This window comes from Myotis brandtii, unplaced genomic scaffold (assembly GCF_000412655.1).
Source record: "Myotis brandtii unplaced genomic scaffold, ASM41265v1 scaffold120, whole genome shotgun sequence".
Classification (NCBI taxonomy): domain Eukaryota; kingdom Metazoa; phylum Chordata; class Mammalia; order Chiroptera; family Vespertilionidae; genus Myotis; species Myotis brandtii.
The window spans coordinates 4,342,798-4,369,078 of record NW_005354174.1 but is presented as its reverse complement, the minus strand read 5'-3'; the positions used below and the strand labels follow the sequence as shown (position 1 = coordinate 4,369,078).

The following is a 26,281-nucleotide window of genomic DNA, read 5'->3' as shown; positions in this document are numbered from 1 at the left end:
TATATATATAAAAAGGAAAAAGAAAAAAATTAGGTAACAGGAAGAAGGAAAGGGGTGAGACTTTTTTGTTAGATGCAGGTCTTAAATTCAAAGAACTTAGAAAATGTATGAGTCTTCATGGAGGGACCTGGAGAGTATTATGCTAAGTGAGATAAGCCAGTCAGAGACAGACAAGTATCGCATGATCTCACTCATATGTGAAATCTAAGGAACAAAATAGATTCAGAGACAAAAAAAAGTATGGAACAGACTGTTAAATCTCAGAGGGAAGGCAGGGGGTGTGGGGAAGAAAGAGATCATCCAAAGAACTTGAATGCATCTCTATATATAAAAGCCCAGTGACCGATCGGCGAAATGACCAGAATGACCGGTCGACCAGTCGCTATGACGTGCACTGACCACCAGGGGGCAGACGCTAAACGCAGGAGCTGCCCCCTGGTGGCCAGTGTGCTCCCACAGTGGGAGTCCTGCTCAGCTGACCAGGATGAGCGGCACTCCTACAGCAGGCTGATCCCCGCAGGCCATGCCCCCCACCAGTGCACGAATCCATGCACCAGGCCTCTAGTATATGCATAACCCATGGACAAAGACAATAGGGTAGTGAAGGCCTGGGGAGGGGGGAGGGGTGGGCTAGAAAGGGTCAATGGGGGAAAAAAGGGGACATATGTAATACTTTGAACAATAAAGATTAAAAAAAGAGAGTCTTAATATCACCCAAGGTGTGGGCTGGCTGGCTGGAACCTGGAGTTTTAAGCTCTGAATTTCTGTTTGAATTTGCAGAGCTCTTTGCCTCAAGGTCAAGTGCAGAGGGTGGTTTTAATCTAGACCATTCTGATGGTTCAGCAGTACCCACAAAGTGGTAAGATTGTGTAGATACATGAAATTGGCAGGGGAGTCAGCTTGAATATATGGAAGGCACCTGGCATGGTGTTCAGCACACAGTATGCATAGTTGTCTCCATCATCATTGCCTTCCTCCTTCTCTTCCTCTCCATCATCATTATGGTCATCGTCAAGGTTCTATATAGTCTCTTTTTCAGCCACTGGCTTTGTGCCTACAGGCATTTGAAATTTGCCCCAAGAGCACTCATAAATGTACTATTGTGATTCCAGCTCTTCAATCATCTCTCAGGAACAGAATTACCCATTAAAGTGTTCTGCTTTGAACGGATTCCTAATCTGTAGGTATGGTCATCCCAATTCCTTAACAAATGCTGGAAATGTCACTTTAATACCTGAAATCCCTCTCATTAAGCATTCAAAGTTTGAACAATACAGAAAATGTTACTAGACATATAAAGCTGAAGACAGGAATTGCTTGTGAGTGAAGCAATGATATGGAATTGGAAATGAGAAATTGTACTAAAAAAATCTCCACTCTTTTCTTCAGGTAGACTGCTCATTGCTTAAGTAAGGAACCCAAAAAGAAAACTAGGCAGCAATTAATTTGTCCCCTCAATGAAGTGAATGTCAGTGATTATGTCCACATGGATACAAATCTCCACTTTATAAAAAGCAAACATCAAACCTCTGAATCAATATGAACTTTCACCATATTTTACTTCAATTGATTCCACAGCTCAAAAAGCAAAACACAGCTGAGCAAATCAGCTGTTAACTTACCCTTTACCTAAAGTAATGAGATAAGTTTGAAGATAAAAATTCTGAAATTTAGGGAGAGGGTTCTTTTGCTGCTTTCATTAAAAACCATCTGTAGTCTTAGGCTGAATGAGGTTTTATCTAACAAAGGTTAAATAACATTGCTAATGGTGCCCCTTCTACAGCTACTTCTCTTTTAATTTTAAATATTTCTTTGGCATTTCAAATATAAAATCTTGATTCCTTTGCAGAATTCAGGAAGAAAATCATTCAACATCTTCATAAAATTTTCACTGAGGTCCAAAATAGGTTTATTAGACATTTCAAAATAGTTACATAGTATGTATATGTACATACAATTCTGTCAAAAACATTTGGTACTTACTGCAAATTATCTATTGACATTATCTACAATTTTCCTTACATATAGAAATAGGAAACAAATCTGGGAATGTAGTTTTTTTCTTCAGTCTGTCATTGTATCAGTGTTCAGTGATGGATGTTAGATCACTCCCTAGAGCTTTGAGGAAGTCATCAGGGACACCCATACTCAGTCACTATTATTCCAGCTTCCTGGAAATGGTTCAGAATGAGTCCACACTCAATAAATCAGGCAGGTAAAACCTTTCTCCTTGGTGAATTCTTGTTTCTTAAAATTACTTGTTGAAATTTCATTTTCAGTTATGTCTTTTGTATATTATCAATTTTTCCATCTCAAGTTTTTATGTTAAATCCCTAAACTTGTAGAGTTGGTATACAGTATTTTATTAGTTATTAAAACAATTCTATCCAAAATATACAGGATCTGACCAAAATCGTATTAATTTTTTAAAGACAGTAAGTGAATTTTAAATTACTTCTGTGAGGGAAGAAAGAAAAGGGGATGTTTGTAGGTCATATAGACAAAAGAAAAGATTGGAGGTCAGTATAGCCTTGGGTATAAAAAGCTTTTGACTTAATACTGTACATAAGAAATGATAAAACTAAGCAGAATCCTCAGTAAAGGCCCTAATCAAATGACTGAGTGGCAGCAAATTTTTCAGGCTTGTTTAAAAGTCAAAGGCCTTCACTCTCCAAAGATCATTTCCTACTTCAAATGAATAATCTGTGATGGAATTAAGCTAATCTCAAAGAAAAGGGACCTTTGAATATGTGGAATTAGGATATAAAAATTTAATTTACACAATGACTGGCATTTGTATCAGTTCAATTCTGAAGTTGATCATATAACTTCTTTGAGTCTCAATTTCCTTACCTACCCATTCCTTTCCAACTCTAAAGTTTTGGTTCTGTAATAATAAAATATTTCTTCTAGGAACAGCAAAGAAAAATACACTTTTCTCCATGTTCTCATGGTATACCTGTACATATTTCTGTTCACTTTGCCTAGGGTTTCCCTACCTTAGCTCCCTTGATGTTAAAAGGGAACTAGCATGCCCACAAACTGGGAATCCTATTGTACCTGTGAGGCTAGTCTCCGCATAGCCTCCTCCTGCCGCCTGCGCATTTCTGGAGTTCCTGGGCAGCTTCCACTGGTAATGGATGAGTGGGCTGAAGGTGGTTGTGTGAGTGGCAGCTCTCTGTTGGCATCCACATCTGGATTAAAAAGATGATATGTTTGCATCAGACAATCATAAAACTCTGAACTAAATAAAGACTGGTTAAATTTCATTTGTTGTATGATCCAGCAATTCTATTCCTAGGTATATACCCAAGAGAAATAAAAACAGAGGTCCATGCAAAAACTTGTACACATATACTCATAACAGCTAAAAAGTGGAAACAACCTAAATGTCCACCAACTGATGAATGGTTAAAATGTGGTATATCCATACAATGGACTATTTCTTGACAATAAAAACAAATGAGATACTGATCTATGCTACAATATGGATAACCCTTGAAAATATTACACACAGAGAAGAAGCCAGTTACAAAAGGCTATATGTTGTATAATTCTATTTATATGAAATGCCCAGAAAACAGAGTCTATAGGGACAAAAAGTAAATTAGTGGTTACCAGGGGAGTGAAGGTAGGGAGTTAAGGGGAGACTGGAGATTGACTACTAAAGGGCATAGGATTTCTTTCGGGCTGGGGGGGGGGGAGATGAAAATGTTCTAATATTAGATTATAATGACTGTTGTACAACTCTATGACTATGACTAAAAAACACTGAACTGAACAATTTAAATGGGTGAATTGTATGGTATGTGAATTATAACTTAATATAGCTGTTTTTTTTTAACAATTCAATTTGTTCATTTAATTTAGAAAATGTCTTACCTACCACTAAAAAGTACAAAATATATTTATGAATGCAGATCATACTTTTAAAAATGGGTACCAAAGCCCTAACCGGTTTGGCTCAGTGGATAGAGTGTCGGCCTGTGGATGCAAGGGTCCCAGGTTCGATTCCGGTCAAGGGCATGTACCTTGGTTGCAGGCACATACCCAGTGGGGTGTGTGAGGAGGCAGCTGATCGATGTTTCTCTCTCATCGATGTTTCTAACTCTCTATCCCTCTCCCTTCCTCTCTGTAAAAAAAAGGGCACCAAAGTAGTTGACAATAAAAACAAATGAGATACGGATCTATGCTACAATATAGATAACCCTTGAAAATATCACACTTACTCAGAGAAGCCAGTTACAAAAGACCATATGTTGTATAATTCTATTTATATGAAATGTGCAGAATGAGTAGATGTTAATTGATGGTCAAAAGGTAAAGGAGGAGGGAGGAGTAAGGGAAGATAGTCCTCATTCAACTCCTTACCAGTGCAACTAACTGAGCTATTTTCCCTTCAACTGGTAGAGTAAATTCCCTGGTCACTAGACAGAGTTCTGAGCAATTGTAGGAGGGTAGCTGTGGGAGATGACAGTGAAAAAATGCTTGAAGAAAAGTGTCAGCTGAGGTCAAGTTCAGTGACTGTCACTGTATCATTTCTGTTGTTCATTCCCTCTCCTCACCACACTCCCATTTTTCTGGTATTTGATTTTGTGGGTAGTTACTGTATGAATATCTTCTGTTTTCTAGTTATTTCCTTTTAAATATGCCTTATTTTTTGTCTGTGTGTCTTTCTTTTCTGTTGGTATTCAGAAAACAGTAGAAATAAAAGTTAATGAAGCCAGTGTGCACAGCAGACTGGCAAAACAGACTTCTGAAATGAGCAGAGTAGGGAGGGTAGTGGTTACTTACTGAACAGCTGTTTGGGGGACTTGGCAGCTGTTGGCAAATGTCAAATCCAAATAATAACTAACACTGTGACTTTTAGTGATAGGAAAATATAGACTTGTATTAGAGCTTCCCTAACTACTGTATCGAGGATACTTGTAGTTAATACAATAATGCCTGACTTACACAACAGGACTATTTTCACAAAATGTTTTTGCTCTTTGTGTGTGTGTGTTGGAGGGGTGGGATGATGATGGTGGTGGGGGGGGAGGTTGATGGGGGAGTCAGGTTTGGGAAGGGGTGTAGGTGGAAAGCAGGATGACAGGCTAGTGCCTGCCTTGACAGCTTTTCTGTACCTTCCCAGGGAAATGACAAGGAGGGGGCGGGCTGGGGGCTGAGTGTCTGTGGGGGAAGGCAGAGCCAGGCTATGCAGTACTGCAGACTAAACTGCTCAGGTCTTCTACAGCAGTGCTGCTCAGTGCGGAGGAGGCAGGGCCAGAAGAAAAATGACAGATGATGCAGAGATGGGAGGTTGGATGTGGGGGCTCCAATAATTTTCCACTTGTTCTCATTACTACAACTACATCACTGGTATCACTTACTGAGGGTTAGGCGAGCCGGTGGGATTTCAAATAAACTTATCTAAGCTTAATGTAAATTAAACTCTGTAAAAAATTAAGCCAACTCTCTCTATAGACATCATTCTTATTCTGCTACTGCCAGCAACATTTCAGTGCCAGCTTATACAGTAACAGATTAATGCTGAAAAACAGCGTGCACTTTATCAGTCACCTATTCTTGACTCTTCTTAAGGACTAGTGGTTCGGTTAAGATGGTAGAGGTAGAATGTAGCTTGGACATCAAATATTACAACAAACATTATTTTTTTCAAAGCAACTGCTGGCTCTGGATAATTCTGATAAACCCATAACCACATATTTTATCCTCCTTGACACCTTTTCAAGGTTTGAAAGTTAACTATGAGGCCAAATCTATAGTTTCAACATATGGACATTTATCTTATGAATGAGAGGGTCGTTATTTTTAGAGTTTCTCTGGAGATAAAGGCAATGGATGTTGAGAATAACTTAATGAACCACCTTGAAAGAATCTCTACTTTTGGGAGCACAGGGACTGTTTTTTTATTAACTGTTGCTCTCCCAGACATGGGGGGTGTGGACTCCCAGATACCTTTGCTTTCTGAGAAAGCAGCTCTTCTTGCCTTTGGCATTTATCCTGTCATGCATGATTCTACCATTCTGTTATCTGAAACAGTGATAGAGGAGTCAGAGAGACTATTAGCTATCTGCTTTTCTGCCTGACACACTCAAATAGTTAACCTCTTGGCTTACTCAGATAAGAGGTAGTTTGGTGTGATACTTAAGCACACAAAGGAAAATACTGGAATAGGTGTGAAAAATTACTTTTAACCATGAATATATTCTTAGAATCAGAGAATTTTAGCAAAGGAACAAATCTTAAAGATCACCTAGTCCCACTTTCTCTTTTACAAATGAGAAAACTGAGGTTTAATGAATTAAAGTAAAATTCTCAAGGTTATAAAATATAGTCAATTTGAGTGTTGGGACTCAAACTCTGGGCTCTTGATTCCCACATGACCTATGCCAATCGACCTCAGAAAGTTTCATGTAGAAACTAAGCATGACATTACTCTTAAGAAAATATTCTTTCATACAAATTCTTATCATACCCTGGTAAACGGACTCTTGATTCAAACAGTTTTCTTTCTAGGTACTAGTTGTTCTTCTACATGTTAGATATCCATAAATTTACCTATGGCAATCTGCCTACTTAATGACATGAGAGTGCTAATTAATTTCAACAGGAAGCCAAGATGTTTGGAGGGCGTTCAGTGAATTCCTGTTGAGTTTCAGCACTGTGCTAGACTCTGTAATGACTATAATCTCAGACAAACCATTTCTAGTGATTGCTGTTTTGAAAATTTGTGGTGAACTAGACGGAGCTACATTAGCAGACCAATAGTTTCTTTCCATTTTTTCTCTCTTATAACTAACAGAAACCAGGTAGACTATACATACAGTATGTATAGGAAGAATATTTCCTTTTATCTCCTTTACTGAAGTGAGTGAATTCTACCAAAAAGGAGAGCAAAATGGGTAAGAGAATGGCCTCTGAAACCAGACTGCTTAGTGTTAAATTCTAGTTTCACCATTTACTGGCTATGAAACCTGGGAGGTTTGTTTAGCCTCTCTGAGCATCAAATCACTTATATATGAAATGAAGACAACAGGAACAATCTCACTGAGTTGATAGAATTGGATGAATTAAAACTTACTAAGCTGTCAGGCAGTACCTGGCATTAGTGACCATATGAGTAGTCTAAAAATAAGTAAACAAGATCTTGGTGGTGATCATCCCAAGCTGTGCTCTGCCTGGGGTGAAAGAAGTATGGATATATATGAGATCTTAGCATCTTCTCACAGGAAGCAGGAGAAACCCTTCAAGGGCACAATGACGTTCAAGCCCAGGCAGTGCAATACTGACATCAATAGCAAGGAAATGAAGGCCATGAACAGATTGTGCTGGCATGTAACACGGAGACCTGGGCACAGGCTGAGCAAACCTGACAGTGATGGATGCAAACAGCTCTTACAGGCAATTGCTGTAGTCATTCTCCAAAAGACAGACTAGCCAGTAGGGAAGAGTCATACATTTTTCTGAAAGTTATTTTCCCTCTCCAGTCACACTGAGGTGACTGTTGGATATGTGGGTTAAATGTAAGCAGAGTATTATATTCTTTCCCTCAACTCTGAATTAATGGCCCTGACATACAAATCAGGATTTGCAGATCTATAATAATAAAAGCATAATATGCTAATTAGACTGGACATCCTTCCGGACAAAGCCAGGGCTGCGAGGTGAGCCCAGGTCCCGGGTGCCAGAGGGAAGCTGGTGCCGGCAGCCAGGGGAAGGAAGGCCTACTCTTGTATGAAATTTCGTGCATTGGGCCTCTAGTCAGAAAATAAAAGGATATGAGACAATATAAATATGTTAGAAAAAAATTTCAAAGCAATGAAGCAGAGAGTTCTTTAAAGAGGAATACTTACGCTTGGGGGAGGCATGTGGGCTGTCTGAGGCAATCTGTCTCATCCGTGTTCCATGGCAGCTGAGGGCCACAAGTCTGGAGATGATGGCGGTTTTGCCGAACCCAATGTTTCCCACAATCACTACTCCTTGGTTCACGTTGGCATTTGAACTTTGAAGTTGAGCATCTATTTCATGGAAAACCCAGTCCCGGCCAACAAACACTGACTCTGTAGTGATGCTGGGCACTTCAAAGAGCAGAGGCTTCAGGGAGATATCTGGAGGTCTATAAGGTGCAAAGCGAACTAGAAGGAACAATAAGAAAACAGAACTTAGGCCAAGCCATCAGCACTGAGAGAAATAAAGACACAAAACATCAACTTAGAATTACAGTATGATGGTATTCTGGCTTATTCAGAAAATAATAAAACTCTGATTTTGGTTCTATGCAGATAAGCAATGACAGGTGAGCTAGAGCCATTTGATACTCTAGTTGGCAGAACACAAACACTGTCGAAACAGTAAGGATTTATGGGACAGTCAGAAAGTCAGGGTAATATTAAAAACTATTAAACAATGGGGATGGCCTGGGCACTAGCAATCAGGATAGATGCACAAGTAGTAAAGAAGTAGGGTCCTGAAGGCCTCCTTGTATGCCTGGGGATAACCTTGTAATTGTCGGATTGTGGGGAGATGCAGAGTTGGGAGTTCCTGGGCGAGAGACCAGACTATGGCGGGTCTTTACCAATCAGCAAGGGCATATTTCAATATTTAACAACCAATATGGCCATACCAGTATATACCAGTCCTGTGGAAAAGCAAGGCAAAGTTTCTTTAAAAATACCAATGAAAACAGAAATTCCTTTAAGTTCATGATTTTATATATATACATATATTAAAGGAAGCAAAGCCTCTAAAAGCTGATGGTTTAAAAGGTCTTAAGCAGTCAAGGAAGTAGAAACCAAACTTTCACCTAATGTCTTTGCACTTGTACTAATTGTATTCATGCCAATTAAAAAAAGATTTTTGACTTATATACACCTGTCTTGGGGACGAATCTTTATTGCTTTTCTGTGTTTATGTAGTTGTGGGATGTGCTAAGGGCCAAGTAGGAGTTCTACTTTCAATAGTTCTCTAAAAATGTGTAATAGATGTGACTTGGTTTTAGAGATCAACCTTCTAATTGTATTGATGGTAAAAAGAAGCCCTGCCTGACCTCTCTTATCTGAGTTAAATGCCTTCCCCATAACTATTCTGAGAGTAGCTCTAAGATGTATCATTTTATCTGTTTGTATCTTTAACTTAGCACAGTGCTTTAAAACACAGTAGGTGTTCAATAAATACATACTGAAAGAATCAATTAAAAATAAGGTATGATACTCTAAACCCATTTTGTATTTTTGAAAATAAGGGCCAGGGGTGGGAATGAGAACAGGAGAAAAGGAAATCAAAAAGGTGGAAATGAGATCTATGTATACTGCTTTTATTATTCTAGAACATACCTAAACCACTTATACATCATAAAATGAGATCTAGAGATGGCAGCTTACTTAAGAAAAATACATAAGCATGCATATATGTACACTCTCATTTAAAACTGTCTGAAATCCATTAGAAAGATAACAGCATTTTATAAAAGGATAACAATTCCAAAAGTAGTGCAAATAATTAAAAATATAAAGCCAAACTCTAATAATAGAAGCAAATAGTTTCCTATATTAGTTTAAAATGTCCCCAAATTTCACTTAAAAAATAAAAGGCTGTGGAGATACAGCTACATGGTCACTTATAATTTCCTAATTCACATCTCTTTGCCAAAACTTACCCTTTTAAAATCCATAATTATAATCAGAGCTCAGTGAAAATTAGACTATAACTTCCTAAAAATATTCTTTTAAATTCTAGTGTCTTATAGCTAATAGATTCTATTTTACTTTTCTTAAGCATTATTTTATGAGCTATAATTCACATACCATAAAATCCACCCTTTTAAAGTATACAATTTAGTGGTTTTTAGTATATTCCAGCCCTTGGCAATCAGAGACTTTCTCTCTTTACAGACTTGCTTATTCTGGACGTTACACACAAAAGTTATCATATAATATGTGGCATTTTGTGTCTGGCTTCCTTCACCTACCATAATATTTTTGAGGTTCATTTTTGTTATAGCATATATTGGTACTGCATTCATTTTTATTGCCAAATAATATTCTATTGTATGCCTATATCACATTTTTAAAATTCATTTATCAGCTGAAGAACATCTGGGTTGTTTCCACTTTTTAACTATTATGAATCATGCTGCTATGAACACTCGTGTACAAGTTTTTGTGTACATATGTTTTTAATTCTGTTGGGTATATATCTAGAAATGGTATTGCTGGGTCATATGAAAACTCTATATTTAACTTTTTTATATATAAAATATATTTTGATTTTTTACAGAGAGGAAGGGAGAGGGATAGAGAGTTAGAAACATCCATGAGAGAGAAACATGGATTCAGCTGCCTCCTGCACACTCCCTACTGGGGATGTGCCCACAACCAAGGTACATGCCCTTGACCACGATCGAACCTGGGACCCTTCAGTCCGCAGGCCGACACTCTATCCACTGAGCGTTAGGGCTATATTTAACTTTTTGAGAAACTGCCAAACTGTTGTATTTTATTTTTTGCTATTTTTCACAGAATACATATTCACTATAGAAAATTTAGGAATATTAAACAAATAATGCCCTAGCTCAGCGGTTGCCAACCGGTGGTCCGTGGACCACTGGTAGTCGGTGAGGTCTGAAAGGTTGGCGACAGTCCCCCTAGCTAGTTTGGCTCAGTGGATAGAGTGTTAGCCTGTGGACTGAAGGGTTCCGGGTTTGATTCCGGTGCCCGGGTTGCGGGCTCAATCCCTAGTAGGGGGTGTGCAGGAGGCAGCCGATAAATAATTCTCTCTCATCATTGATGTTTCTAACTATCTCTCCATCTCCCTTTCTCTCTGAAATCAATAAAAAAAACCAACCAACAACAACAAAATAATAGTGTTCCCTCTAGCCAGAGAGAAATACTATTCACATACTATATATTCTGAGTTTTATCTGTACCCTATACACTTATTTCACAAACAAAAAATGGGATCATATGATAAACACTGTTTCATAATTTGCCTTTATCACTTAGCAATTCCAGAGTTCTGAAAAAGTTGATTCTGTCAGACGTGCCAGCTTCATGGTTGCTTCAGTGGAGGGACTGATTATTGCAGTGCCTTACTTCACCATTTTCCATGATGTCACTTGATAGCAGGGGCTGCTAAACCCTCATGGGGTTTCCTGGGTATCTGAGTGCCCTTGCTGGGCAGACACTTAGACAAACATGCTGAGCTCTGGCTGAACAGTCACAGGACTCCCGGCGAGGAAGGAGAAAACAACATCAGTTGGCTTGAGATGAGTCTAATTATGCCTAGAGAGACTAAGCTCACACAGAACTTAGGGAACACAGAACTGGTTTCAGAACCAGAATTAGAACCTAATTCTGACTCTGAAATTCAGGCTTTTCCCTATTATATTATGTTGCAACTGCTCTATAATATGTAACTATTAAATCTTAAAGTGACATGAGTTCTCCAACTGATGACCAGAATTGATAGGCTTAGCTGACATGTTAAACTCTCTTCTTTATCCTTCACTTCTCCTGTGCTTCCCTTTAGGAACTGCATGCTTCATAAGAGGTGACCTTTTCAGAGAGAGAAGAGCTACTCAGAGACACTCAGTTGCTTTCTAAACTAACTTATCTGTTCAGGTCTAAGATTACTTTATACTGTGCATCAAAACGGACTTTCATGGCCCGGCCTGAGGACTGACCCATGCACCAAGAGGTCATTGGTTTGATTCCCTGTGGGCTCGATCCCCAGTAGAGGGTGTATAGGAAGCAGCCGATCAATGTTTCTGACATCAATGCTTCTCTCTCCTTCTCCCTTCCTCTCTGTCTAAAATCAATAAAAACATATCTTTTAAAAGGGACTTCCATTAATATGACTAATGTGAATTTATAATATTGAATAATTATAGACTCAATTTAATTGCTTAAATTTTTTGGAAAAATTCGATTAACTTGTTCTCATGTTAACATAATCGCTCATCATATTTTATTCTACTGAGAAAGCGCTGACATTTAAAAGTTATTTTAAAATTTTTCTAAAAATGTAATCAATTCACAGAAACCTCAAAGGAAGAACAGACAAAATTAGCCCAGTACCATATGGTAAAACAACTGTAGATACCAAGAACAGCCTAGAAATGATTTCTGTACCTCTGAAACTGAGGCTTTTGTCAGATCAGTATATTAAAAGAAAGCCATACTTCTTATATACCAAGAGTAAAGTCAGGGCATATGAATAAGAAAGCATTTTGGTCTGTATTGTAGGACATGTAAGTAATGAATATTCACTGTGGAGTTCATATTCCTAAATATATGTTTCTTTGTTTGGGATATCAACTAGTTTTCAAGAGATTTTCTAAGGCAGAAACCACTGAAATAATCCAGTGAGAAATTACCACAGCAACTATAGCTGAGCTAAGGGAAAAAGATGAGCTGATCCATACCATTTAGTAACAGATGTGGCTTTCTTACCCTTGGAATTCAAGAAGTGGCAGTCCCAGAGCAGACAGACCATCCCATCCTTCTCAAAACATGCCAATAAGGTATACTGCAATTTACTTTGAATTGTAAAAAATAATGGGTGGATAAAGAAAGGGACAGATGGATAGATATGTGACAAAATAATATAGCAAAATGTTAATGATCTGATCAAGGTGGTAGGTATATGGGTGTTTATTGTAGAATTCTTTCATTATTTTATATCCAAAAAATTTCCTAATAAAATGTTGAAGGAAAAAATACAAAAAGGAAAAACATTACAATAGGGCACAAAAATCAGACAAGCTTTGGATAGCTGTTTTTAAAAGGGATTTAACAACCACTCTAGACTCAGATTAAGTGTATGCATCTCTTCAGTGCAAATTAGGCTCACAGCAGACAAATAAATTCTCTCTAGGAAACAGTCTCTGTGAGACTTCAATAAGTATAATTACATATCTAGGCTTATAGCGAAAACTGACCTTTATTAACTAAGGCAAAGAGTAAACATTTAAAAAACAAACAAAAGTGCATTAAGGCTAACAGATCCACTAGCCCAAATGCAAATATAAACAGCTGCAGCAAGAAGAGAAGGGGAAGGGGAAGTGGGGGCAAAAGAACTCTAACTGGATTTAGACTAAAGCATATTTACTCATGGAAAACAACTATGAATCATCATAAAAGAAGTCAGTCACAGGACTGGCAGGAGAAAGGGTAGTGTGTAACACAGCCAAGGTCTGGTGCAAACAGGAGCAGAGTTGTATTTCCTCACATTCTCTCATAATAACTGTAAAGTCTAGCCTGGAAGCACCTCTGTTCCTCAGAACAAAAGATAACTTTTTAGGGTTCATGCCATGCATGCTATTCTCTACACAGAGGAGAGGAAAAACATGTGCTTCAGACAAAACCTGGTATCACATTAGCACCAAACATAAGTAAAAAGACACGCTTTCCCCCGCTTAAGAAATACTTAAACCAAGGAATGGGCTCATTTGTCCACTGAATTTCCAGAAAGCTCACTCTCCCATTACAGGAGTCAAATCTCTTTAGGGTCTGCTGTTTATTCGTGGTGCTCTTGAACAGGACTACAGTAGGCAGCTCTTCCTACCTCCAGAAATGAGTTTTTGAAGAATGTCCTAAAGGACAACCTAAAGATAATAGTCTGAGATATGTTCATTCCAGATAACTTCTCTCTCTGTGTGTGTGTGTGTTTTTTAAAGATTAAATAAAGCAGAATCACTTTTTGGGTCAGCAGTAAAGTGGGTAAAACTGTGGACTCAGAGCCAGATGCCTCAGTTTGCATCTTGTCTCTGTTACTCACTAGCTGTGTGACCTTAGGATGGTTACTTAGGTTCTCAATATCTCAGTTTTCCTCATTTTAAAATTAGGGATAAGAATGATTCTGTGAGGATTACATAAATTAATGCACGTAATAGACCTAGGACAGTGTCTGGCTGTTAACTGCTATCACTATTCATATTACCAAGCCAAAAAAGATATCTAGTGTAACCATAATCACCCCCCTCCAACACACACTTAAAATAAAAATATTGAGAACATACATAGCCCTCTTCCCTTTGAGGCTTCTAACTTATCTCCTTTCACTACCCAACATTTTGAAAGAGCCATGCTTGCTATCTTCACATACACAACAATAACTCATTCTAGCCTGGCCTCCTTCAATTTTACTCTTCAGAAATTCTTTTGGTTAAAGTCACTAAAGACTTTCTAACTGTTAATTCCAATAACTTATTTTCAGCCTTCATGCTTCTTAATCACTCCTCAGTATTTAACAGTTTTAACTAAGCCCCATTTTTTTTGAAATACATTCCCTTCTTGGGCTTAAGATGACACTTTTTTCTAGTTCTCCTGATGTATCTTTTAATGATTCCTCCTCTTCTGCACATCCCTAAAATATTGTCATTCCTAGGTTAATTCATATAAACAGCCAGCAAATATATGTATCTGACACGATCATGTTAATCCCAACACTTCTATTCTTGTATCTCATCAACTTACCCTACCACAATCACCCAACCTATTAAGTCCTTATTAACTAGTACAGTTCTTATCATATAGTATGTATATTCAGTAACATTTAGTAAGTGAAATCATGAATGAAAATAGTGAATATTGATTTTCCATTCTCAAAGAAATATAGATAGGCTTGGTTTTATTAGAACAGGATGGTTAGGGGAAGGCAGTTATAGGATGCAAACTCAGGTCTTTGAAAATCACTGCTCTGTATTAAGATAATAAAAGGAAATAGCTCATTTGTTTGCCACTTTTCAGGGATACACTCTTGTTTAAAGGCTACTGTCATAAACATTAAATAACAAGACAGTTGGGGAAGAAAAACTATTATTTTCCCAGCTTTGTGTATAACATAAGCAAGGTCTGGATGCTGGCCAAGGTACTGACAAAGAATAGCATTCTCACAGGAAGCTGGGGGAAAAGAAGAAATGTGCCTTAGAGTTAGTGTCCAGAGGGGACAGGATACATTTTTTTAAAGACTAATTTTCTTTCTTTCTTTTTTTAAAGAAAAGTTACACACATTCATTTGGGTAAATAAGGTCTTACTAATGTGAGATTTACTGTTGTGCATTTACTTCTTCATTATTATAGGTACAGTAGGTATTTTAGCTCACAGAGAACACAATTTAACTACCAAGAAAGTCATTTTCTAATGAGAGATGGATTTATGCTCTGGTCCACCTGATCTATTAATTTTCTTTTTAAAAATTTGACATGAATTTTCACTTCTGGCCAAGATGGAATAACAAGGACCAGATTTACCCTCCCACTTAAAACAACCCCCAAACAAACAAGTACACCTCTAGACAAAATATATAAAATAAAGGTTTTCAAGACACTAGACATAGGCAATGAAAAATAGTCTCCTCTGAGAAAAAAAACACAAATAAGACAAACCCTATGCCACTTATAGCCTGGAGAAAATTTCCAGGCCATGACAGGGGAGGGAGACCTTAGGTTCTGGCTGACTCCTTTAGTCGAGGAGATGAAGCTGAGAACCCAGGCAGACCAAGGTAGCAACTGTTAAGAGGACAGAGTCCTGGGAAGGAGAGATATGCACAGAAATAATTCTGAAGATTTGTGGAGCATAACCCTTGAGTAATCAACAGATTACTGATGTGTATAAGAAAACCACCCAAGACAAGGTAAAGACCTATCCAAGAGGATTAGAGAGAAGAGTGCTCACATAGGGCTTACATAGGGCCAGGAACAGTGCCTGTTCCTACTGTCAGAATGAAAAAATTCACAATATACAGGACAGTGGGTAGGATATCCAGAAAGGTCTTGTCTCAGTAATCCTATATAATAAAAGGCTAATATGCAAATTGTCCCCTCGGGAGTTCGACTGCCTGGGAGTTTGACTGCTCGCTATGATGTAAGCTGACCACTAGGGGGCGGCACAGAACGAAGGAAGGCCCTGGCTGGTGGCTGGCAGCCGGGGGAAGGAAGGCCTCAATTGGCCCTGATCACCGGCCAGGCCAAGGGACCCTACCTGTGCATGAATTTCGTGCACTGGGCCTCTAGTACAGACTAATGAGACCTGTAATAAATATTGTTCCAGTTCTATTCAACAAATCTTAAATGTAAGACCCAAAAGTAATCATACTGTTGCCAAATAACTTAATATTCCACACAGAAATTAAAGAATATTTATAGAAATACAAAAACATCCAACACCCAATGAGTTTGAATTCACAATGTCAGGCATCCAAACAAAGATTATTGGACATGCAAAAAAGCAGGAAAATATCAACCATAATTAGCAGAAAGATCAATCAATTGAAACTGACCCAGAATTGACATAGATATTAGAATTAGCAGAGAAAGGTATTAAAACAGTGACAATATTCTACAGGTTCAAAAGTAGGGACATGCGAGATAAAAAAGATCCAAATTTAACTTCTAGAGAAAAAAGATACTACAAAAGACATGAAAAACACACTAGATAGGAATAGTGACATTACAGAAAATGAGTGACCTTGAAGAAATAGGTGTAAAAACTATCCCAAATTAAACACACAGAGAAAAAAGAATCCTCTGAAATAAAAAGAGCATCAGTGACTGGGACAATTCCAAGTGGCCAAATATAGGTGTAATTGAAGTTACTGAAGGGGTAGGGAAGGGGAAACAGAAAATATATTTAAAGAAATAATGGATGGCTACGACATTTCCAAATTTGATGAAAACTATAAACTCACTGATCCAAAAAGCTCAATGAGCCTCAAGTACAAGATATATGAAGAAAATGACACCAAGGCACATTATAATTACCTGGTAAGTTGTTCAAAACAAGTGATGAAGAGATGATCTTAAAAGCACCCAGAGAATAAAAAGACACATTAAGTACAGAGGAACAAAAATAATGACAGCAGATTTCTAAGAAACAATGCAAATGAGAAAGCAGATCTGCAACTTTAAATTATAAAAAGAAAAACCTGTCAACCTAGAATTCTATACTCAGTGAAAATGTCTTTCAAAAATAGTGATGGCCCAAGCCAGTTTGGGTCAGTGGATAGAGTGTCGGCCTGGACTGAAGGGTCCCAGGTTCGATTCCTGTCAGGGGCCACATGCCTGGGTTGTGGGCTCAATCCCCAGTAGGGGGTGTGCAGGAAACAGCCAATCAATGATTCTCTCTCATCATTGATATTTCTATCTCTCTCTCCCTCTCCCTTCCTCTCTGAATAAAAACATATTAAAAAAAATAGTGATGAATTTTTTCAGCTTTTATATGTCTGACAAAGTCTTTATCACCAGTAGATCCACAATACAAGTTATGTTAAAAGAAGTCTGTCAGGTAGAAGAAAAATTATACCAGATAGAAACATGGATTAATACAGACAAATGAACTGCATCAGAAATGGTGACTAAATGGGTTAATATATAATATTTTTCCTTATTTTTAAAAACTCTTTAATAGATAACTGTCTTTTATATGGTGGAACTTATAACATTTATATAAGTAAAATGTCTAACAACAATAACATAAAGGCTGGGAGGAGAGAAATAAAAATAGATTATTGTGCAGAAAACAATTCACATAACTGGTTTTAGGCTGCTACCATTAGAGAGCCTGTTTGTGAGGCTGGCTCTTACCTGAAATCTCAGAGTGTGAATTTCAAGAAGATTCCTACCATTGCCCAGAACTAATAAGAGTAAATTGCTATGCCTAAATTGTTTGTACAAACAATATAGTTTGTACTGAACATCTGCATATTTTCTGGGAATCTGGAATTTTGGTATGTTTTAGGCAAGACGGTGTATAGACCAGACCCCAGCAAAAATATTGGGCACTGAATCCCTAATGAGCTTTCCTGGCAGACAACCTTTCACATGTATTATCACAGTCGTTGCTAAAGGAATTAAGTGCATACCATGTGACTTCATTGAGAGAGGATACTTGGAGGCTGTGTCTGGTTTCCTCTGAACTATGTCCCATGTGCCTTTTCCCTTTGCTGATTTAGTTTTGTATCCTTTCACTATAATAAGGCATAGCTATGGAAATGACTATATGCTGAGTACTGTGAGTTCTCCTAATGAATCATTAAACCTAGGGGACACCCCTAACACAAGTATTATAAAAGCCTTATGCTCTACATGAAATGGTATAACTTGAGGGTATACTGTAATAAATTAAATCTATATACTAAAAATAATAAAGCAACCACATACCAAAACCAAACAATATGAAGAATATAGCTAATTAACTAAAAACATAATATAGACTCATAAAAATACTCAATTCAAAAAATGGATGAAAAAGGGAAATGCAAGAAAACAAAGAACAGATGGAAAAAAAGGAAAGCAAATATCAAAATGAAAGATTGAAAACTGCTCAAGTAAAAATACTAGCTTTTCTTAAGTATCAATAGGGTTCATTTTAAAGCTAATAGCCTTGGCTGGTTTGGCTTAGTGGATAGAGCATCAGCCTGTGGACTGAAGGGTCCCAGGTTCGATTCCAGTCAAGGGCACATGCCTGGGTTGCAGGCTCAATCCCAAGTAGGGGGCATGCAGGAGGCAGCTGATCAATGGTTTTCTCTCATCCTTGATATTTCTATCTCTCTCTCCCTCTCTGAAATCAATAAAAATATGTTAAAAAATAAAGCTAATAACAAACCATAAGCTGTCTTTTCCAAAACTACATTTTTATTTTTCTAGTTAGCAATGATAACTATAAGACAGGGAAATGACATTATCTGACCTGCATTTCAGAAAGATTAATTTGGCAGCCAGGCATTAGTTTGATTAAACTATGGAAAGATCAGAGTAGGGAGACAAGTTAATTAGCTGTATTAAGGATGGATAATAGGGCCCGGCTGGTGTGGCTCAGCGGTTGAGCATTGACCCATGAATCAAGAGGTCACCAGTTTGATTCCAGGTCAGGGCACATGCCCGGTTGCAGGCTTGATCCCCAGTAAGGGGCATGCAAGAGGCAGCCAATCAATGATGTTCCTCTCTCATTGATGTTTCTATCTCTCCATCCCTCTCCCTTCCTCTAAAAACCAATAAAAACATTAAACAAACAAAAAGAATGGATAACAGGGAAGAATGTGAGAAAGTCAGGCAACATAAAAGCCTAGTCAGTGATGGCGAACCTTTTGAGCTCGGCGTGTCAGCATTTTGAAAAACCCTAACTTAACTCTGGTGCCGTGTCACATATAGAAATTTTTCGATATTTGCAACCATAGTAAAACAAAGACTTATATTTTTGATATTTATTTTATATATTTAAATGCCATTTAACAAAGAAAAATCAACCAAAAAAATGAGTTCGAGTGTCACCTCTGACACGCGTGTCATAGGTTCGCCATCACTGGCCTAGATATAGGAGATAATGAAGATGGTGATTCAAAGCTGAATCCAGGACTTATTGTCTGAATGAGAAGAAAATTGGGGTACTATTAATAGAAATAAGAAATGAATCACTGTGGTGGCCTCTCTGATCATAGCCCCTGATGAAAGGCAGCCATCTTGGAATCAGTGTTTATATGCAACTCTGTTTCCCTTCCCTTTTTGTATTATACTAGAGGCCCGATGCATGAAATATGTGCAAGGGCCTCTGCTGCGGCCCCTACCCGCTGCTGCCGCGGCCAGGGGGCCTCTGCCGCCTCTGCCTCAGCCCCCACCTGCTGCGGCTTTGTCCAGAAGTTAGGACGTCTGGTTTTATTAGCATATTACGCTTTTATTATTATTTTTTAAAAAATATATTCTATTGATTTTTTTACAGAGAGGAAGGGAGAAGGAGAGAAATAGAGAGTTAGAAACATCTATGAGAGAGAAACATCGATTCAGCTGCCTTCTGCACACCTCCCACTGGGGATGTGCCCGCAACCAAGGTACATGCCCTTGACCAGAATCGAACCCGGGACCCTTCAGTCCGCAGGCCGACGCTCTATCCACTGAGCCAAACTGGTCAGGGCACACTTTTATTATTATAGACTAGAGGCCTGGTGCACAAAATTCGTGCATGGGGGAGGAGGGGTCCCTCAGCCCGGCCTGCAGCCTCTTGCAATCCAGGACCCCTTGGGGGATGTCTGACTGCCAGGATAGGGCCTAAACCGGCAGTTGGACATCCCTTTTACAATCCGGGACAACTGGCTCCTAACCACTCGCCTGCCTGCCTGATCGCCCCTAACTGCTTGCCTGCCTGCCTGATCGCCCCTAACCGCCTCTGCCTCGGCCCCCGCTGCTGTGGCTTCGTTTGGAAGGACATCTGGAATGACGTCTGGAAGGTCGTTTGGCTGTCCAGTCTAATTAGCATATTACGCTTTTATTATTATAGATTGTCTATGACATAGTATTATATGGTGTTTATGAGCACAGGCTTGGGTGTTTGTCAAATAAATGAATCTGGGCACTGCCAATTACTAGACATGTAACCTTAAGCAAGTTATTAACCTCCCTAAGCCTCAATTCCCTTATTACTGCTACTTACATCAAAGAGTTGTGAGGATTAAATAAGAACATGTTTAAAGCTCTTAGCACTATGTCTATAAAGAACAAGCACTCCAAACAATGTAAGTTATCACTTTTATACATGTTTAAAGTGTCTCATCCTCAACATTTGTCTTAGTGTTTTAAGAAGTCCACTGTATTCTATTAATGTGGGGCTTATTTTACTCTGGAAAATAATACTTTCAGTCTTTGAATAACTTGCATGTTGAATTTCAGTTTTTGACAGTGGTTTTCTAGGACATTTTTTTAGAACAATGTGGAGTCATTGCTGAATGGAATTTTCAAGAAGGGAACAAAAATATTTGAAAAACAGTAAAAGAAATAGGGAAAATTCAATTTTCCCAAATATTGCCACTTTTTACATTTCCTCACATTTAATACCACAAAATATAGGGGAAATATAAAAACAGTAAAGCTTTTAAAATGTGAAACATTTAATAATTATATAACTATGTCAACATAATTTTGTGCTATTACATTACTGGTCTTGAAGGTGAGACATAAGATTTATTTTTATTGGGACATCAAAACTCATTAATTACTTAAAATTTAAGATTAAAAGTTTTTAAGTGATGAACTAGCTATGGTCCTACAAAGGAAATTCTGCAGTTCTGTATTTTACTAGTATCTGGGGAAGTGATCCCATTAAAAAAAGTGTTTTTATATACTATAAAATTGGAAAGCTTAGATCATCTTACTGAAACAAAAAGTGTTTTGCAAAATATTACCTAAGTAAATTTAGTAACATTATGGCCACTTTAATAAGATTTAGTTACTTTTGGAGAAAATAATGATAGAAAGATTAACTGGGAAATGGATTCTTTAAATCTAATTTAGATCAAAACATCAAAATGGCTTAATGGTTACTTATTTTTCTTTATTGCACTTAAGTCATTTAAAATATGTTCAGTGATTTATTCTTACAGAAGCAAATAAGACTGGCTTATATACAAACCAAATCTGGAGCTACTTTAACAAGTAGTGATCAGCTTAAAAAAAAATCATAGCCAGACTACTCCAAAAAGTATAAATTAGTTTCGAGAAGACATTCAAAGGCATCCAGTTTGAGTACCTTATTTTCAAATTTTAGGGTGCTCTGCAAAAGAGTTCACATACCAGTAAAGCTTACAATCTATCCATCTAATATTTATATATAGGCAATTATGTACAAGCAACCTTATCTCTGGATTTTGAATTTACCTAAAAAGAAAGAAATTTAATCTTGTAAAAATAAAACAATGAACAATGAGACAGAAAACACTGATGGAAATATTCCCTTGTAAATGTGAGAGCCAGTGAGGCAATGATCAAGATGACTAAGCAACCTCAAGGATGTATGACTCAGTGGGCTATTGCAAGAGTATTAGCTTCATGACATGCATCTTAGTCATCTTCATAAAGGATTCATTGTTTTGAAAAAGTAAGGGACTAAAAAATGGTGTGAAGCACTAATTTTATTAGATAAAAATTGAATTCTTTGCTTAGATAAAGCCAAGTTAACTGTAGCAGGGTCAATTTCACATAACTTCTGCCAATGAGTCAGAATACCATTTGCAACTATGCCCTCCAACCTAGAATCTATTAAAGCACCTAACTAAACCCAGTGCCTATGAATGGCCATTTATATAATGGGATTTAGTAAAAGTCCTAAGGAAACAACATATTTTGAGAAATAAGTTTTAATTAGGATTGTGTAATCTCTTCAAGCAGAATAGTGATTATGATTTAATATCAGGAAGATTAGAGACTTATCATTAATAATTTGTTGCTAATTTACCCCAAGTAGTTCATATTCAAAGTCATTATGCTATATTTTGTTTTGTGTATTTTAACTCTCCCTGCTTTCCTTTACATATTCTATCATAAGGTTTATTATAATAGTATTTGTCCATGAAAGCCAACAACCTCTCCCCTCCTTTTACTAGGCAGCAAAATTAGTTTGTCTTTCTCTGTGGAATAGAGATGTCATTAAGATGGTCAGAAACAATGAGAGGTTTCAGGTGGATAATTTCTAGCATAACTCCACATTAACACAATGATGATTACATTTTAAAAATGGATCCCCAATTTTAAAAACGGAAGTTAAAAATTTAATAAGGTTTCAAATTAATATCTGTCAAGGACATTAGGCTCTGGGACTAGAAAAGGCACTTGCAGAAGTTTAGCCAGTTGTATACTCGCACTATCTTCCGTAACTATCATTAAAGCTCAAGCCCTTAGGTGACTGACAGCTAGGAATCTCATATCTTGTTGCAATAGGATCCAGGACAGTGCACTTATGTGACCTTGTCTTCTTTGTTGGGCCAGGTCCCTAGAAACATCAATTTTGGTAGAACAACTGTTCAAAACAGCTATCTTAAGAAGTATAGAAATTTTACTAATGAAGTAAATGTTAATACCCCACTTGAACACCCAAATTCTAGCTCAGATGTTACCCCAGAAATTTCTGTTTCAGCAGTCAAAAGACTACCATTATGATCAAACAATTGCAGTGACTATAAGGTAATTATTAAATGAACAATGCCTGTACTCTTAAACCACATTCCTGATCAACTTCTAACCAATTTGCAAATTGCACTTTTTTGCATTCTGTAAACAGACAGTATGGTCCCTAAAGCATAAAGCTTATCTTCAATTACAATGATATCCTCTGCATCAATGGTTCTTGAAATGTGATCTGGGGACCACCGAGTATTCTCAAGATACTTTCAGGGGGTTCAAAAAGTCAAAACTATGTGCATAATGCTAAGACATCATTTGTCTTTTTCCATTCTCATTCTCTGATAGTGTATGGTGAAATTTTCCATAGCTTACATGATGTTAACACACAATGGGTTTACTATTGTTTAAAAAAAAAAGGACAGATATTTTTAAAAATTCTGTTTTAATTTCTAATATGGTAAATATCAATAAACATAACTCATACATACAGGCTTTTTACGGTCCTCAATACTTCCTAAAGTGTGTAGAGGGGTCCTGGAACCAAAACAGTTTGAGAATCACTGCTCTAAACAGAATAGTGCAAGACTGCCTGTATGAAGCACCAAATAAATCCTTGCCACCTCTTTAGATATATATTCAAGGAATATTATTTCAGATAATCTCTATACTTGGAATCAGTAAATTTAGTACCTACTGGATAAACTACAGTGTATGTGACCATTAACTACCTTCTGTGAGGATCCAGGGTCATTTAAACCAGAACTCTGGTTTAAAAACTGTATCATGATTTGTTTGAGTAATATTTCAAAATATAGAAAGATATACCTCAATGTAGAAAGATACATCTTAATTTATACTAAAAAAAGGTTTTTAATCACTTTACTATTTTTTTCTGGGTAAAGTTGTTTTACTCCAACCATAACAAGAAGAAAAAGATATAAAACTGAACAATGACTGCAATTTGCATGTCCCTTTAAACAAAATTAGAAAGAATGTAACACGTTTTTAAAAAATTATGCTAGGAAAGAAATATGATTCATTTTTACAATAAAGTGCAATTTTTTGGATATAATGATAAAAAATTATAAAAGTTTGCCAAGCAGGTCTACGGAAACATGAGGGAAATGTGTCCAAGTTTTCTTTCCTTTCTTGTTAATGTGTTTTAAGTCATTTCATAAGCTATAGAGTACCTTTTGTAAACAGTAATCAAGATAACATGTTACTCTTTGAGGAACAATTTTGTCCAGGGCCTCAAAGTTCTAAATTAAAGTATGCTTATTTTAGAAGGCAAAATATTGCTTAGTAAACACCCAGTAACTTATGGATTAATGCATTCATTTGGATGGCATGTACTAACCATTTAGACTGCAAAAAGGAAACCTTTTGAAAGAAAAGACAACTTTAAGGAACTGAAATTCTAATATCATAGTACCATTATCAGTGAACAAATTCCATCTCTAAGTGTTAATGTAAACAATAAGTTGAGATACCATCTGTAAGAGTATAAAATTAGTTTTGTTAAGGGATGTATTATTTAAGCAGAGATTCCTAAAGACTTAGGCATGCTTTGAAAAAAAATCTTTGTATGTACTTTGGTTTTACTGAATGTTCAGGCTGAAGCTCAATGCAATGAAAAAGATTTTTTGTTGTATTCTAGATACAACTGATATCTGTGTAAACATCAAGCTCAGTAAAATGCATTTGTCAGAGCTCTTACAAATCTTTAGATACTAGAAGCAGAAATGTCCCATCAAGTATCACTAGAACCCAGTTTGAAGAGTTCACAAAAGCACAGAGTTAAAACTTGTCAGTTAATTTTGTTTTCTATCTATAATAATAAAAGTGTAACATGCTAATTAGACTGGACAGCTGAACAACCTTCCAGACATCCTTCTGGATGAAGCCGCCGTGGCGGGGGCCGAGTCAGAGGCGGTTAGGGGTGATCAGGCAGGCAGGCGAGCAGTTAGGGGCAATCAGGCAGGCAGGTGAGCGGTTAGGAGGCAGCAGTCCCAGATTGCGAGAGGGATGTCTGACTGCCAGTTTAGGCCTAATGCAGGGATCGGGCCTAAACTGGCAATTGGACATCCTCCGAGGGGTCCCAGATTGTGAGAGGATACAGGTCAGGCTGAGGGACACCCCCACCTCCATGCACGAATTTCGTGCATTGGGCCTCTAGTTTAGTATAAAATTCATTATTCATTGACTAGCAAAGCAGAAAATAAAATCAACAATGTCAGTTTGTTTTACAGAAGTGAGATACATGGTAATGCCAATGTGGCAGATTTTAACCAAATCTGAAGGTCTATATCTATATATATAAAAGAGCAATATGCAAATTGGCTGAACAGCGGAACAACCAGAACGACTACTCGACCAGTCACTATGAGGTGCACTGATCACCTCTCGGTCCCTCCCCTGGGCCAGCAGGCTCCAATCCCCCGATGGTGAACGGGGAACCGGGGATGGGTGATGGCGGGGGGCGGGGCCGGCTGCCGGCAGCTGGGGAAGATGGCCCTGATCACAGGCCAGGCCTAGGGACCATACCCGCACACAATTTCGTGCACTGGGCCTCTAGTAGATCAATAGTTGTGTCCAATCTTCTTTAGTATTTCTATGCATCTGGCCTTGGAACAAATCATTTATTTAGTTTTCTGACTAAATTTATTCAGGCTTTGGACAGAATCAACTTACCAGCACTGAAGTATTATTTGACACAATACCACTTTTTGGGCTGGAAATACACTATTGCACATACCAAGCAACTAGTATGTGGCTAACTAAAGAAATGGCAAGCAGGATGGATAGAATTAAAAATAAAACTATGATTACTAGTATGACTAAGGCCATCAACTCACTATTGTTGATGAGAGGTACAATAATTGTTGCAATACAATCATTTGATGCTTCCAGTTGCCTATTCATCATTGAAAAACTGTCAGTATAATGACTTTCAGAATGGACAGCAGGTATGTATGATCCTTTTTTTGGTGTGAGTTATGCATTTTGGCAACATAAGGATTTAGAATGGGGCACAGGACAAGGGTTAAGAAGGAGAACAAAAGCAAGATGAAAATAATCTGCAAAAGAACATTAAAAATATACTTGATGTAGTAGAGCTATGGATTACTACTAGGTACTAGAGAAAGCAGACCATCTGTTAAGGCTATCAAAAACAGTTCAGATCACTTTGAGCAAACAAGAGGCACAAGCAGAGATACCAATAACAGTCTCTCAACTAGCCCGTGGTTATAACAAAATGAAAGTCTTTAAAAAGATCAGGATCCTGATTGTAGAAACAAGCAGCATGCACAGAGAGTGTAAACAGGTACCTGAGTGGGAAACGGGTAAGTTTAGATGTTGCCAGGACAGGACTAGAAGCCCTGTCTAAAACT

The 26,281-nt window shown here is 37.6% G+C and overlaps 1 protein-coding gene across 9 annotated transcripts in view; it reads right to left on the bottom strand.

Annotated features, from left to right (window-relative positions):
• The window catches only part of TANC2 (tetratricopeptide repeat, ankyrin repeat and coiled-coil containing 2), a 215,324-nt gene that overhangs the window by 65,890 nt on the left and 123,153 nt on the right, over nucleotides 1–26,281 (bottom strand). For all 9 annotated transcript variants that reach the window (XM_005858613.2, XM_014532046.1, XM_005858615.2 and 6 more), the window contains 2 exons: nucleotides 7,860–8,141; nucleotides 3,061–3,194 (listed from right to left, as the gene is read on the bottom strand). In XM_005858613.2, the coding sequence (XP_005858675.2) occupies nucleotides 3,061–3,194; nucleotides 7,860–8,141 (416 nt within the window). The remainder of the gene's footprint in view (nucleotides 1–3,060; nucleotides 3,195–7,859; nucleotides 8,142–26,281) is intronic.